The 14,361-nt window shown below is 34.9% G+C and overlaps 1 protein-coding gene across 2 annotated transcripts in view; it reads left to right on the forward strand.

Moving 5' to 3' along the window:
* Positions 1 to 699: 699 nt before the first annotated feature.
* Positions 700 to 14,361, forward strand: part of LOC111047038 (sushi, von Willebrand factor type A, EGF and pentraxin domain-containing protein 1) — a 71,198-nt gene continuing 57,536 nt past the window's right edge. For both annotated transcript variants that reach the window (XM_039422364.1, XM_039422356.1), the window contains exons 1-13: positions 700 to 830; positions 1,699 to 1,928; positions 3,070 to 3,263; positions 3,679 to 3,838; positions 4,931 to 5,135; positions 6,027 to 6,196; positions 7,487 to 7,655; positions 8,243 to 8,422; positions 9,233 to 9,415; positions 9,812 to 9,994; positions 10,921 to 11,303; positions 12,343 to 12,510; positions 12,746 to 12,889. In XM_039422364.1, the coding sequence (XP_039278298.1) occupies positions 1,815 to 1,928; positions 3,070 to 3,263; positions 3,679 to 3,838; positions 4,931 to 5,135; positions 6,027 to 6,196; positions 7,487 to 7,655; positions 8,243 to 8,422; positions 9,233 to 9,415; positions 9,812 to 9,994; positions 10,921 to 11,303; positions 12,343 to 12,510; positions 12,746 to 12,889 (2,253 nt within the window). In that variant the 5' untranslated portion in view covers positions 700 to 830; positions 1,699 to 1,814. The remainder of the gene's footprint in view (positions 831 to 1,698; positions 1,929 to 3,069; positions 3,264 to 3,678; positions 3,839 to 4,930; positions 5,136 to 6,026; positions 6,197 to 7,486; positions 7,656 to 8,242; positions 8,423 to 9,232; positions 9,416 to 9,811; positions 9,995 to 10,920; positions 11,304 to 12,342; positions 12,511 to 12,745; positions 12,890 to 14,361) is intronic.

Genomic DNA, 14,361 nt, shown 5'->3' on the forward strand with positions numbered 1-14,361 from the left:
TAAACATAGACTTCAAATCCAATATTTTTGTATTATTCGTGTGTATTTCGGGTGTTTGATTATGTTCATGTAGTCTTTTCTTATTTGATTAAAGTGAAGTTTTACTGGACTTTATCATCTATCACTTATTTTTAGAATTTCAAAATGTACTGTAGGTAATGTGTAGGCCTACCAGGCTTGACAGCTAAAAAATCACTATCAAACAATTTGCTATTATTATTCTGCAATAAACTTATATTAACTTTATATGTATGGTAACTTGGTTCCGTAACTAAAAACTTTGATTTTTAATTTTGTTCTATTAATTTGAAGACTTTACTCTTCTACTTAGACTCAATAGACTATAATTCTGATTTTAGGAATAGGTAGTTTTTATCAGGTTATGCCTATTAATGTTGACAAGATTGAAAACAAACTAAATTAAGTTGGAATTCTTCACTCTTCTCCTTCACTACCTGGGTCTATACATAAGATTCATCTTATTGGCTTTGCTATTTATTCGAAATTTCAGTATGATTGATGGAATAAACTCAACTTGAAACATTATTTATTTGATGCAGGTTCATTTTGCAAAAAGCATAATATGCAACATAGTAGTATTTAATTTGAAATTTGACCTAATAAATCAAACCTGCTTAAGGCATTGACAAAAAGATATTTTTTAAATGCATTATTTACATTGTTTTTAGGTTTCTGGTCATTGGATCAACCAGATCCAGCGGCTGGGGAGTGCGTGGATGTGACTGTGTCGGACAAACATCAGTCGTGGGAGTTGAAGACTTGCGAATCACTGCTACCTTTCCTCTGCAGAGCCAATGCGTGTCCAACAGGTATTTTCAATCATTAGAGAAAGCATAGACAATCATAAGAATTCCTATGCTTGTTCTATGGTTCTACTCTGGATGTGAACTAAATTTCTTTAATCAATTTCACAGAAGCATACCGCAATTATTACAATGCATTCCAGATCATGCATGTGGATGTCTTGTGTTGTGTTTTAAATATTCCACTTCAGGATAGACTTGGCACTTTGTCGATATTGAAGATATATTCCATAAGTTTCGGGGTGAATTGTCAAATTTTCTCTGAACACCACCTATTTTTGGAAGGAAGGAAACTGGGAGATATAGTAGTTTATTTGATATAGGTTCTTGTTTTTTTATACTCTATTATACTCTGTTTTTTAATTTACTCTTGTTAATTTTCAAACTTTTTGCGTATAGTTTAACATTGCATTAACCAGATCCAGCGGCTGGGTTGTATGTCGATGTTACGTTTCGTGATGATGTAGAATGAACTTCAATTGCTTTAGGTTTAGCACCACTCATATACTCATGACAAAATTACAAATATTATAAGATGTATTAATATTTAGAAAAACATCTATTGATTCTGTTTTCTTTGAATAGCTGGTTTTTCGTTAGCTCGACAGTTATTTCTAAACGTTTTTTCTCCTACTTTGAATAAACATTTTCTGAAAATCAGGAAAATCATTACTGCTCAAGCCCTTTTCGATAAATTATAGAACATGGGCCTATTGCATGTTGAAATACAAGCTTATAGTACAATACTTATCTGCAATAATAACCAGCTTACTACTGGTATTATTAGTTTATATTTCATCATGCAATAGGGCCCAGATAAGATTGATTTTCTTACGTTTTAATGAATATTCATAATCTGTCCTTTTTATAACAGGTTCGTACCACTGCTCAAATGGTCACTGCATCAACAACGTGTTCAGATGTGACAGAGAGAATGACTGCGGTGATTGGTCGGATGAATTGGACTGCCCCAGCAACTGCCATTTCTACATGGCCAGCAGTGGTGATGTCGTCGAAAGTACAAATTTCCCACAAAAATACGAACCACTCGCCAACTGCAAATGGACTCTGGAGGGACCTCAAGGACATAATATTTTGCTACAGGTATATATCACTTTCATTCGTTGAAATCATTGGTATTTGGCATGACTAATGTCTCATCGATAGTTTGAATTAATCATCAAATCTTAGGGAAAACATTTAATAAGGAAATACCCAATCAATGGAGTAAATCATTCTCACAAATGGAAATTATAGTTAATAAATAAGCGATAATATAACTTTGAATTAATTTTTATTCCCTCAGATACAACTTTTCTAATTATTACGTACACCATGTACTTCCTAATCTCAAAAACATTTTGCAAATTAATCTACTTTGGTTTAAGTTAATATTTTCGAACTTTTTCTAATCTCTCAGTTCAAGTATAAGAAGTCATAATACTTCTAATAATATAATCGAGTCGCTGTCAATAGCATCGTGGATCATGCGCCCACGGATTTTGGACTACTGCTCATACAAACTCAGGTCGCTTCTGATACAAAGACTGTAATTTATTTTTGTATGCTGTATCGGTATAGTGAGGTCCACGTTATAATGGCAGTGGATACAGATAGAATAATAGCGATGCCGATTCTCTGCATTAATTAATTATATTTCTACACTGTCAAAAACATAATTGGCATCGTTGAGGATCTAGAAAAGGATAGTAACACCGGCTTTGTCGAATGATAGACAAGGATAGCAAAACCAAAGTTGATCAAATACTGTCATTATAAAGTGGACCTCACTACAGTATTGGGCATCGCTGATTATTATTGGAAATCATTAAATATTAATTTGGGTCTGGTTTGAATAAAGTCATAAATTAAAATAGGTCTACCAGTAAAAATGTTTACGAAAATGTTAGCCTTATATAACATTCATAATGTTTGTATAAATTAATCCATTCAATTTTTTTTATTGCGGATGATGCCCACATGAGATTTTTGCTTGTGCGTGGGTAATGAGGAGTGCGAGGGTGAGTTGTGAGATGATTAAACGTCCATGCCAAATCGATGGGATTCGGCGAGATTCAAACCCGTGACCAGGTAGAATTAGCAGACTGAAAGGTGCAACGCCTTAGTCAACTCGGCTATCTGGCCGCCAAATCCGGTCAGAAATTTAGGCCGTAATTCATTAAATTACGTTCAAATTCTTGTATTTCTATCATTGATCTCTAATATTGTACTCTTTTTTTTACAGTTCCAAGAATTTGACACTGAAAAATCATTCGATACAGTGCAAATTTTGGTTGGAGGTAGAACCGAAGACAAATCAGTTAATCTGGCAACGCTATCAGGAAAACTGGATTTGGGTAACAAGTCGTTTGTTTCGGCATCCAATTTCATGATCATCAAATTCAGCACCGATGCATCGGTCGAGAAGAAAGGATTCAGGTAAGAGCTGATTAAAATTCAATTTGTTTGCTAGTAAAACGTTTGTATTCAATGTCAATACCGTATTATTAAAGAATAATGTATAATTTAATATTCTACCGAAAACTCCCTTTTCCTGTTGCCCAAATTATGAATATCGACTTTGAGATTCAACACCAAAGAAAGTAAAACTATGTACTGTAGTTGATAGTAGACTATTGTGCGTTGAACCGGAATTTTTAAGAAAATTCGTTAAAAATATGTTATTTAAAGGCGTCTCTGTTTTCATTTTCATGTAAGCTTTTATTCTCTAATATACTATTTATATTAATTAATCGATGATCAATTCTAATCAATGTATTTTCACACCAATCTTTACAATAGATCAGTTATTTGAAAACATTGATCGTGTAATATTATTGTTTGAATTGGTTAGAGCTTCGTGGAAGACTGAGCCACAGCTGTGCGGAGGCAACCTGCGAGCGACTGCCCAGCCTCAGGCATTGATCTCACCCGGATATCCCCGCAACTACCCGGGAGGACTCGAATGTTTGTACATCATCACTGCTCAGTTGGGACGCATCATCAGCTTAGAGGTTCGTTTCATAATATTTCATCCATTTCAGGCATAAGATAATTTGTTTTTACTTCAGAAACTGAGATGTGGAATTCATCTATATATATACTATATCTAGGTGGAAAGAAAGAGATGTTGTCAGCTCCACATAATTCCACAAATTAGTCAGTTACACATATTACACAATCATGTAATTTACGTAAATCATGTAATAATTTTTGTAATATGTAGAACTGACAACATCTCTTCCATTTCATCCTAGTTATTTGTTTTTGTATAAAATACTATTTTTTCGTATTTGACTATAGTTATACGATTTGTTGGAATATCGATTATGGAATATTAGTCCTTAATTGATACGAAATATCCATAAAAATCCTTCCCAGTTGAAAATTGTGAAGAATAGGTTGTCATCAACAAAACCTTATTAGTTTTTCCACGATTGTTCTGTATTGGATTGTGTAAATCATATCAGAGACAAATGATACTATGAAGTTAAATATCTTTACTCTATGATAAAGATTTTATAATGGTTATTTACTCTATTTTATAATGGGTTGCATCAATCCAAAAATGTTTTCGTAAAGATATCAAATGCAGGACAAATTTGATAGCGGGTATTTGGTTAGGCTATTGTTATGAGATTCCAAATAGTTTATGCAAGACTCATTATATAGTCGTATGTGGATGTAATACAGATTTTATTATTTATGTTCAATTTTTCACTTTTTATTCTCATTGTCACAAAACATCATATTTGAGTATTACAGTTTTATTCGACTGATAACTTGTCAATTACTAAACCTATTCACAGAAGGTCTATTTCTAACAAAAATAGAACAGACATGCCAATAAGCAAATGCAAACTTTCGTTATCATGCAAAACAGTCATATAAAAAATAATGCCGGAATAAGTATAAGTCTATTATTTTTATAATTAAAAAAAACCCCAATCAATCATAAATGTATCGTCCATGTTAAGGAAAACCTATATCTGTAATTAATATCAATGGGACTTATGTTAATTTTAAATACCATCCTTTTTCTTTACTGGTTTATTTATAATTAGGTTCATTTTCTGATTTGTAATCATATCGACTGTGCATTTCAGATTCAAGACTTGGACTTGGAAGATGGCAGAGACTACATTCTGGTGCGGGACGGTGACTCACCCAAGAGCCCACCAATCACCAGGCTGACCGGCACTACAAAGAACAATCCAAACATCATCATGTCAACCGGAAATCAACTCTACCTCTACCTGAAGACTAGTCTCGGTGATTCTCGGCGAGGATTCAAAATTAAATACACTCAAGGTGAGAGAATATTAACATAATATGTTGAGCTCACTCACTCATTACCTCTGTAAACAAAGCCATACTGCATTCTGGTGACGTCAGCACAGGTAGGGCTCCTACACCAATAAAAACACTAGCTGATATAGATCAGCTGAAATCAACGAATTTTTATTGGTGGAGGAATCCTACCTATGCGAACGTCACAAGAATGCACTACGGCTTTGTTTACGGAGGTAGTAGCTCACCTCCCTTGAACTCACTATTCACTATTGATTTGTAACGGGATTCTAGTTTCTTATGTTTCCAGAAGAATTTTTATATCGTTATTCCAATGGAGACAATCGGCTCTAATTCCGATAATTTGTTCATTCTTTGAGCCGAAAACTACATTATAGGCTACTGTTAACATTATTATACTGTCATATAAATCTTTTATCATTTGCTAATTTATTCATTTTCATCTGATTTGTTTTTAGAAAAGCATCACGAATTGATTTGTAAAGGGATTCTCGTTTCTCAGGAATCCTCAATGCAATCCACTATAATGCAGTCTTTTGTATCCTCAATGTCATCATAGAAATGCATAGAATTTCTCATTTAGGCCTATTTATTTTTCTTATTCAGAGTAATAATTATAAAAATCCATTTACATTCTATCATTCTCTAATTATTTCTCTAATTATCTCCCGTTGAAATTGGAATATTTTAGTTAATCTTACAATATGCTAATTTTTAATTTAATGCTTTATGTGCCGCATCCCATCATTGGTTCTGATAATTGATTTGGATAACTACTAAGCATTTTGGTATGTGATGATGAAGGGAAGTATCTCTAACTTTGAATGTTAATAGAGAATGAGGTTATCGGTTTGTTGGCATCCTAATAATAGGTTATAATGATGGTTTCAGGTTGTAAGGCGACCATTGTAGCAACAAACGGAACAGTGACATCTCCAGCCTACGGTCTGGCTCCATATCCGAGCAATCAGGAGTGCCTGCTACGCATCAGAAACCCAATGAACGGACCTCTGTCGCTCCGTTTCAACACTTTTGACGTTCATGCCTCAGACACAGTGCAGGTAAGCTCCATTTCGCAACCCATCATTCATGCTGATAATTGTTTCAGCTAACTACTAGTAGTTCTGTGAACAGTAGACCTTGCGCTCAGTAAGTTACATTGACCTCTCAAATTTCATGAAAATCTATTAACATATAAACATAAAGAGAAATGCAAAACCGTCGACTTGAATCTTAGACCTCACTTCGCTCGGTCAATGAGTGACAATTATTTCTATCTATACATACTTGCAAAAATCAAGGGATCCATACTTCACCGAAGCATTTCATAGTTCGTTTTCATCTCATTCTATTACAAATAGATCACGGATCGAGAGAGAAAACTGAGGATAACTTGTATTATTTCTCTCCCAAATTTAGATAACATTGAAAGAGTCGGAAATTGGATTCAAATTCATTTTCTCATTGTTCTTTACTAGTAGTTCTGTGAACAGTAGACCTCGCGCTCAGTAAGTTACATTGACCTGTTGTTATGCTTTCTCAAAAATTAATGAATAATTTATCAATATTTAAAATGTCTAGAAAAAATTCTAAATAAACATAGAGCTTTCTGTTCTATCGTACCGTGACGTGTCGTCCCGGAATGTGAGTGTGAGCGCTGTTATCAGGTCTGGCTGCAACTGTCTACAACGTTGATGGATAGATAAATTTTCAAGATGTTCCATGTTTTTGAACGGGTAGTATTATAGTCAACTGTCTACTAACGTTAATGGAAAGATACATTTTCAAGATGTTCGATGTTTTTGAACGGGTAGTATTATAGTCCACTAGACAGCTGATTTATGATGAATAATTCTATAGTCTGATTTTTACTCTAATATCGGCGTATGAAGGAGGCTCCTTTTTCTTTTTATATTATCCTTGAAATGCAAAATTTCCAAAAAAACTTGTATATACGTCGACGCGCAATTTAAAATGGAACATACCTGTCAAATTTCATGAAGATCTATTACCGCGTTTCGCCTTAAATGCGCAACATATAAATATTTAAACATTTTAACATTTAAACATTAAGAGAAATGCCAAACCGTCGACTTGAATCATAGACCTCACTTCGCTCGGTCAACTATGAATAAAGTGAAAGTAACTACTATGAATATTGAATTTAAAGAATAATTCATTTTAATTTTATTGAATAACTTTCAAGTGATAATTGAGTGAGATATTTCTGAACCATTCATTAATTTAATTCATCCGAATTCAAAATTCATCGTTTGCATGTTTATTTTGGACTAACATTTTCACGCTCTAATTGGTAGCGTTCTTTGTAATGAGAGTGATATTTTATTCAGGTGTTCGATGGTGCAAGCACGAGTGGACTCCGTTTGCATCCTGGAATTGGTTTCACCGGAACAACAATCCCAAAGATCACTCTAACCGCATCCAGTGGTCAGATGCTCATTCGATTCAACACCAATGCTCTGCACAGCAGCAAGGGATGGCATGCTACATTCTCTGCCGGTGAGCCTTTGCTTTTCAATATTCAGGAGGATTATAGTTTCTTCTTTGTAGTTTCTACTCTACATAGGATGTCATATTCGAGATTTTCTGTTGTTTGTTAATGAGTTTTAAATACTCTTGAATTCAATTATATTGAATATGATATTTACACATTTGTAAGCATTTCATCTTATTCTTGTATGAATTTGATTGCAAAAATCGTCTGACTTGTATAAAAATCAATAATTTAAAAAATTATTTGGATTCTAATTGCTCTAGGGAATCTCTATTCATACAATTCTTTATTCATTCGTACAATAAATACATCATCGAAATGATAGGAAGAGGAAAAAATAGGAAACGTTGTGCTATTCCTCTTCCAAATTTAGATAAGGTTACACAAAGTCCAAAATAGGTTAAGTCTTGTAGTTCTTCACGTCACAAAATTTTCAGTCCCTAAATATTTTTACAAAGTAGATTTACAAATTAATAATTCGTGTACATAAGCATTCAATTTCTTTTTTCTTTTTTTACTTTTCAAGTCATGTTGTATCCGAGCTACTTTACACTTTTACTCCAACTAATAGTTCTATATTATTTTTTTTCAGACTGCCCAACTCTGAGATCTGGCGAAGGAGCTTTGGCCTCGAACAGGGACACAGCATTCGGAACTTCGGTCCTATTCACTTGCCCTGTTGGACAAGAATTCGCAATTGGAAAGCCAAAAATCAAGACTGTTTGCTTACCTAGTGGAAACTGGTCTGTCTCCTACATTCCAAAATGCCAAGGTAATAATTGGTCTTTTTGCAGTCATCACAATAATTTTATTCATATTCATATCATAATCAGAATCTAGTGATAATTCTTAAAATCTTCATTTTTTAAATTATTTTTACTATGAATTAGTAAAAAACATTTGTATTGTACTCCGTTCCATATTAGGAAAATGTCATCGTTACAATGAATCGTAAAATTTATTCACTCTGTGCATGAGTCGTAAGTGATTTTATTATTCCCAAATATGCTGTACATTCTCTCTAAAACCCTGACTCAACAAACATTCTTGAGAGAAATAGTGGAACATTTATGCGCTTTGGATAAAATCTCCATTAAAACATGATTTTTTAGCGAAAAATATATTACAAGATAATTATAGCTTTTGAAGTAATGAAAAAATCCCATACGGGATGGCTTCAACTAACCGTTGAAGATTAACCACAGATTAACTCTATGTTACAACCAAACATTTCGTAATTTATTCATCGCAATTTTTATCCTTCATATGAAACATTGTAATGAATTAAATACTCTGCAACTTCCAATATGTTTAATGAAGACAAGAATTGAAAAATGGGTAGGCCTAAAATAATAGAATGTGTTTAAACGAAAGATCTAAAATGTGTAGGTATCGACTTAGCCAAAAAATACAAAATTACTCACGAAAAGTTGACCTGAACATTTTATTTACTGCCGCGTTGTGGAATCTGTGCAGCTAAAATACAGAAACTTGAACTATTCGTGATAATATTCATTCGGTAGTATTACTTATTAGGAATAATGGCAGTAATTGTCACTAAAAATATCTTGAAAATTTTCAGAGGTCTATTGTGGTCCAGTTCCTCAAATCGACAACGGCTTCTCAATCGGCTCTTCCAATGTAACCTACAGAGGTGAAGCATTGTATCAATGCTACGCTGGATTCGCTTTCCCATCTGGCTTGCCAATCGAGAAAGTGACTTGCCTCGCAGATGGCAGATGGGAAAAGCTACCCACTTGTCTTGGTAAGTATCATGAATACATAAGATATCAAATTTTCAAATTCATGTATGATTTGAATTACTCAAAATCCGGAGTAAGGAAGTTCTTCTGTTCTCTAAACCAGAATTAGCTGTGTGTTTTTGGCAATATTTTCTCAATGCAATTCAATAAAACCATGAATGAGTTCTAATTGGACTCATCCTCTCCGTTGAATGAGTAATTTATGCACTCAACCCGGCCGAGCGAGTATATTGTCTTATCAGAACTTATGAGATTAACATTCTCACTGTAACTGGCATGTTCACTGACATTGAAAGGTAGAGAAAACGTTAAAGCCTAAACTCCGCCCAAATAAGATTATTTTCATTTTTAACTATTAATTAAAGTAGTTTGGGATAAATTTTGAATGTTTGTTGCAGCATCACAGTGTGCTCCACTGCCGGAAACCCCTCATGCGAATGCGACAATCCTGAACGGCGGCGGTCGCAGCTACGGCACCATTGTTCGCTTCGAGTGTGAGCCGGGCTACGTTCGGTCAGGCCACCCGGTCATCCTTTGCATGAGCAACGGAACATGGTCCAGTTCGGTGCCTACCTGTTCACGTGAGTACCCTTACATCTAGTCAATGAAGAATCGAAAAAGTGCATGTGCAAGATTTAAATATTTTTCTAAAAATAGTTTTTCAATGTAAGTTTGACAGTACCCTGTTAATAAAGTGAAGTAATAGAATGCAGATTTGAAACAGAATGAATATTCAGGAAAGAATTTGACTAATCCAGAGTTTTCCCATGGTTATTCAAGTAGCGTTACTTATTACTTGGTGTAGCCTAAGTTGATGATTTCTCTAGGTGTATTTAAAATCTCATATCCAATTCTCAAATAAATACTTGATGCTAGGATAACTTTACAAACTTGACTTGGAAACCCTGATAGACTGTGTCAGAGGTTTTTGTGTTTTTTCCTAAATTAGGGTTGTTTAAAGCCTATAAAGATTATTATTTCGCCGTAATTTGATAAACTGATCTTTTAATCAGGCATTAATAGTAATATTTTACTTAATTTTTACTAACTTAGTATTTTCTCTCGAGCTTTCTCTGCTTTCAACTTGGCCAGATTTGATGATAGTGGCTGTTTACCAACGTTAGTAGACATCTACTAACTTTGGTTGTTTACAACTGCAGATGATTAGCATTGTCGATACACTAACCCAAACAGCCATTAGTCATTTTCACACCGATATCTCACCAACACTTACATTTACTCAACACTTACACAACATTTACTCCGATGAACAGTATTAGAGGAGGCTGTGGTTTATAACTGCACTCTGGTCTCCTGTTCACAGAACTACTAGTATAATTTATAGATTGCTTGCATGTGGTATATTATGGGACTTACAAGGCAACTCAGTTGCACAGCTGCTTCAGTGCATCCATTATAATAGATGATAGATAATAGATAGACCTATGAAAAATATATCTGTGGGAAGAGTCATTTATAAATAGCAGGCTGGAACATTGTGTTTCAGGTGCGCAATGCCCGATGCTGCCTGAGATCGCGAACGGCTTTGTGGTGGACTCGCATCGCAGCTACTACTTCGGTGATGAGGCCCGCGTGCAGTGCCACAAGGGCTTCAAGCTGGTGGGCGGCTCGAGCGTGATCCGATGCGGCGCGAGTCAGCTGTTCGAGCAGCCGCCTCGCTGCGAGGACGTGAACGAGTGTGCGGCGAGTCAGTGCGATGCGGCCTCGACTGAGTGCGTCAATGTGCCGGGAGGGTTCGCGTGTCGCTGTCAGCCGGGTTTCGCGCCCAGCATGGAGTGTCGACCTGTCGGCGACCTCGGTCTCATGACCGGCGGCATCCCCGACGATGCCATCACGGTCTCCGGCAACGAGCAAGAGTACCCCAAAGAGGTTAGTCTTCTTATCTACTTCACTTTCTACACATGTATTTGGCAAAATGGCAAGAAACTATTGATTCAACATGGGCGGTTGCCTATGATCAGATTACACTGCTTATCGTATTCATTCAATTACAGAGGGAAGTAAAGTGATTTTTCAACGGCTTTCTCAAGTCAAACACCAGAAAGAAACAAAACAGTTGAAAATTGTATTCGATTCGATTTTGATTTTATTTGTATTGATGAAACAACACTCCAAGCAAATTTTCATGCATTTTCCTGTTATGTGTCATACTTTGGTATATGTTTTTATTTGTTGTTAAGAGAAATGGTTTCACAAACTTATTTGCTTGTTATACATTTGGTGAAGAGATAAGTACCATTTATAACATCTATACACAGAAATCTCTGGTAGGATGAAATCTCCAACGAGATGTCAACGCTGTAATACAAAATCTAGGTTCAGCTGTCAGCTGGCTAGATACATGCATCAAAATTATCTTCCTTGTATTTCAACTTATTTTTTCAAGTTTCTGGTGATCCCTATTCTTCAAACTCGAGCTGACTAACTGACTGAAACTAATTATATAAATTTGCCGCTTTTCTGAGAGCGGGGCATCCTACATGTACTAGAGATGGTTGTGGTATAAGAGATTACTTACCCTAACTTCATAAATTCATGTACAAAATATATAACTCATAGTACAAGTTCATCATTTAATCACATATGCAACTAATTGTTTAGTCTAGGGAGACAGCATTGAAAATAAACAATATCACCATCAAAACAATAAAATTGAGTTTACTTGAAAAATGTCAAATTTGAAAAATTCCATTATACACACAGCTTGATAATTTATTTAGAAAAATATTTTTCCAGGTGCATGGAAATATTTTTCTCTTGAAAAATGTGTGTTTGTTCACAACAATTCATAATTCACTTTGCTAAATAAATCCTAGTGTATCACGGAGCTAACAGATATTAATCTATGGAGCTGATATGAAAAAACATTGAGCTATTGCTGGAATCATACTAATATTCTTTTTCGCAGATGGTGAGGCTGAACAGCCCACGTGGCTGGTGTGGAAATAACATCGATCCCGGCTCTAATTGGGTTCTGCTCGATCTCAAAGCACCAACAATACTGAGAGGCTTCCGAACGCAGAGTGTGGCCAGAATCGACGGAAACTTGGCTTTCACCTCAGCTGTCAGAATTCAGGTACCGTACTTCAATTGATGAACATACTCATAATACAGCACATTTTCTAATTCCAAACCTATCATTGATTCTTGACGACACTTTCTTTATTCAGAACCTATACTTCTTTGAAAATAAATTGAAAATTCCCACTTATTTATTTTTATTTTAAACTCATTCAATATTCATATTATAGCTAATATAATATTGAATCGCTAATTGTCTTGTCGCTCTATTGATACTTTGTATTTTGCAGTACACTGACAACCTGACTGATGTGATGAAAGATTACACGAACCCCGATGGTACTCCGGTCGAATTCCGTATTCTGGAGCCAACTCTGTCTGTTCTCAATTTGCCAATGCCCATTGAGGCGCAGTACATCAAGTTCAAGATTCAGGTGTGTAATTTCATATTATCATATTCTATCTATCCAACTCATACTCAAAAATATAATTTCTTATATTAGTAGAAATACACAGTGAGGCATATGTATGGGAATCCTTCAATAAGTTGGAAACTCATCTCACAATGTGGTATGATACTATAGACATTCACCCAAAACTGACGGTACCAAATTATGTATATTAAAATATTGCGTCAATCATAATGCTAGTACGTGCATTGAAAATAATTCTAATCAATTATCATAATTCGCTATGCAATTCCAATTTGATTCGAAAGAAATCAAGTTTCGATATTTTACTTCTGTATAGTAGTAGACTAATAATGATAGAAGATGAATCAAATAATTAGCACCTTTTAATATCTCAATGCAGCTTTAATATAATAAGATAAGGAATTATTCTTATAAGTTGAATAAGGTTCATAAAGGAATTTTTAACCATGTTAAGGTACCTGGTAGTGCACAAATAAACTTTAGAGAATCTAATTCATCATTACACTTATATCATTTGAAGAACAGGAGATATTTCTTATTCCATTAACTTTTTTCTGCCTCATCTTAGAGTACATGTTGTATTGAAGTAACGACTGCGCTTGTCTCATTCATGTGCCTCAAATAAACTTTTTGGAATTTTAATTGATTTTTTTTGTTCCCTATAATTATTGGTTTGTTAACTTTTGTAGGATTATGTGGGTGCTCCTTGCTTGAGGCTGGAAGTGATGGGATGTACACGTCTGGAATGTGGAGACATCAACGAGTGTGCCAACAACAACGGAGGCTGTGATCAGAAATGCATCAACACGTGAGTCCATTAGTTCATCTCAGTTCATCAGTTAAAAATTTATTTCTTTTCCAATTTGTTTTTCCTGGGAATTGTAAATGAAAATCATCAACTCCAAGTATCAGTTTAGCTGTGAGAATTGTGACGTATATGTACTCTACTGTACTTTATTTCTACATGAATATTTTCTACTTGGAAATCAAGACTCTCTTATTCATGTTATGAGGCATAATTCATGTACGAACCATGTATCTTCAGCCAAAATACCATGATCTGATAGAAATATTATGCAAGTTTCAAGTTATTCATGGTTCGTTTGAATCGTGAAAACGTTCTGAAATGGTAGGATTTATTTCAAGTAAAATAATGAAAATTATATTGCTGAAAGAATTGAAATGTTGGCATCTATCAAGCTTCTTTATCATGAAAGTTATGTCTTGTAACCCATCCATCCATCCATCTTTATCCATTCAGGTATATGAGTTCAAATCCAGTTTTCATAAGATTGAAGAAGTGAAATAAGTTTGTATCTCTTTCCAGACCTGGAAACTACACGTGCGCTTGCAACGTCGGTTATGAGTTATTCTTGTCAAACGGCACAGCTGGCTTCAATATCGATAAATCGGAGACAGGAGAAAGAGACGGTGACATCTTCCAGAGAAACAAGACTTGTGTCCCTGTCATG

This window comes from Nilaparvata lugens, chromosome 1 (assembly GCF_014356525.2).
Source record: "Nilaparvata lugens isolate BPH chromosome 1, ASM1435652v1, whole genome shotgun sequence".
Classification (NCBI taxonomy): Eukaryota; Metazoa; Arthropoda; class Insecta; order Hemiptera; family Delphacidae; genus Nilaparvata; species Nilaparvata lugens.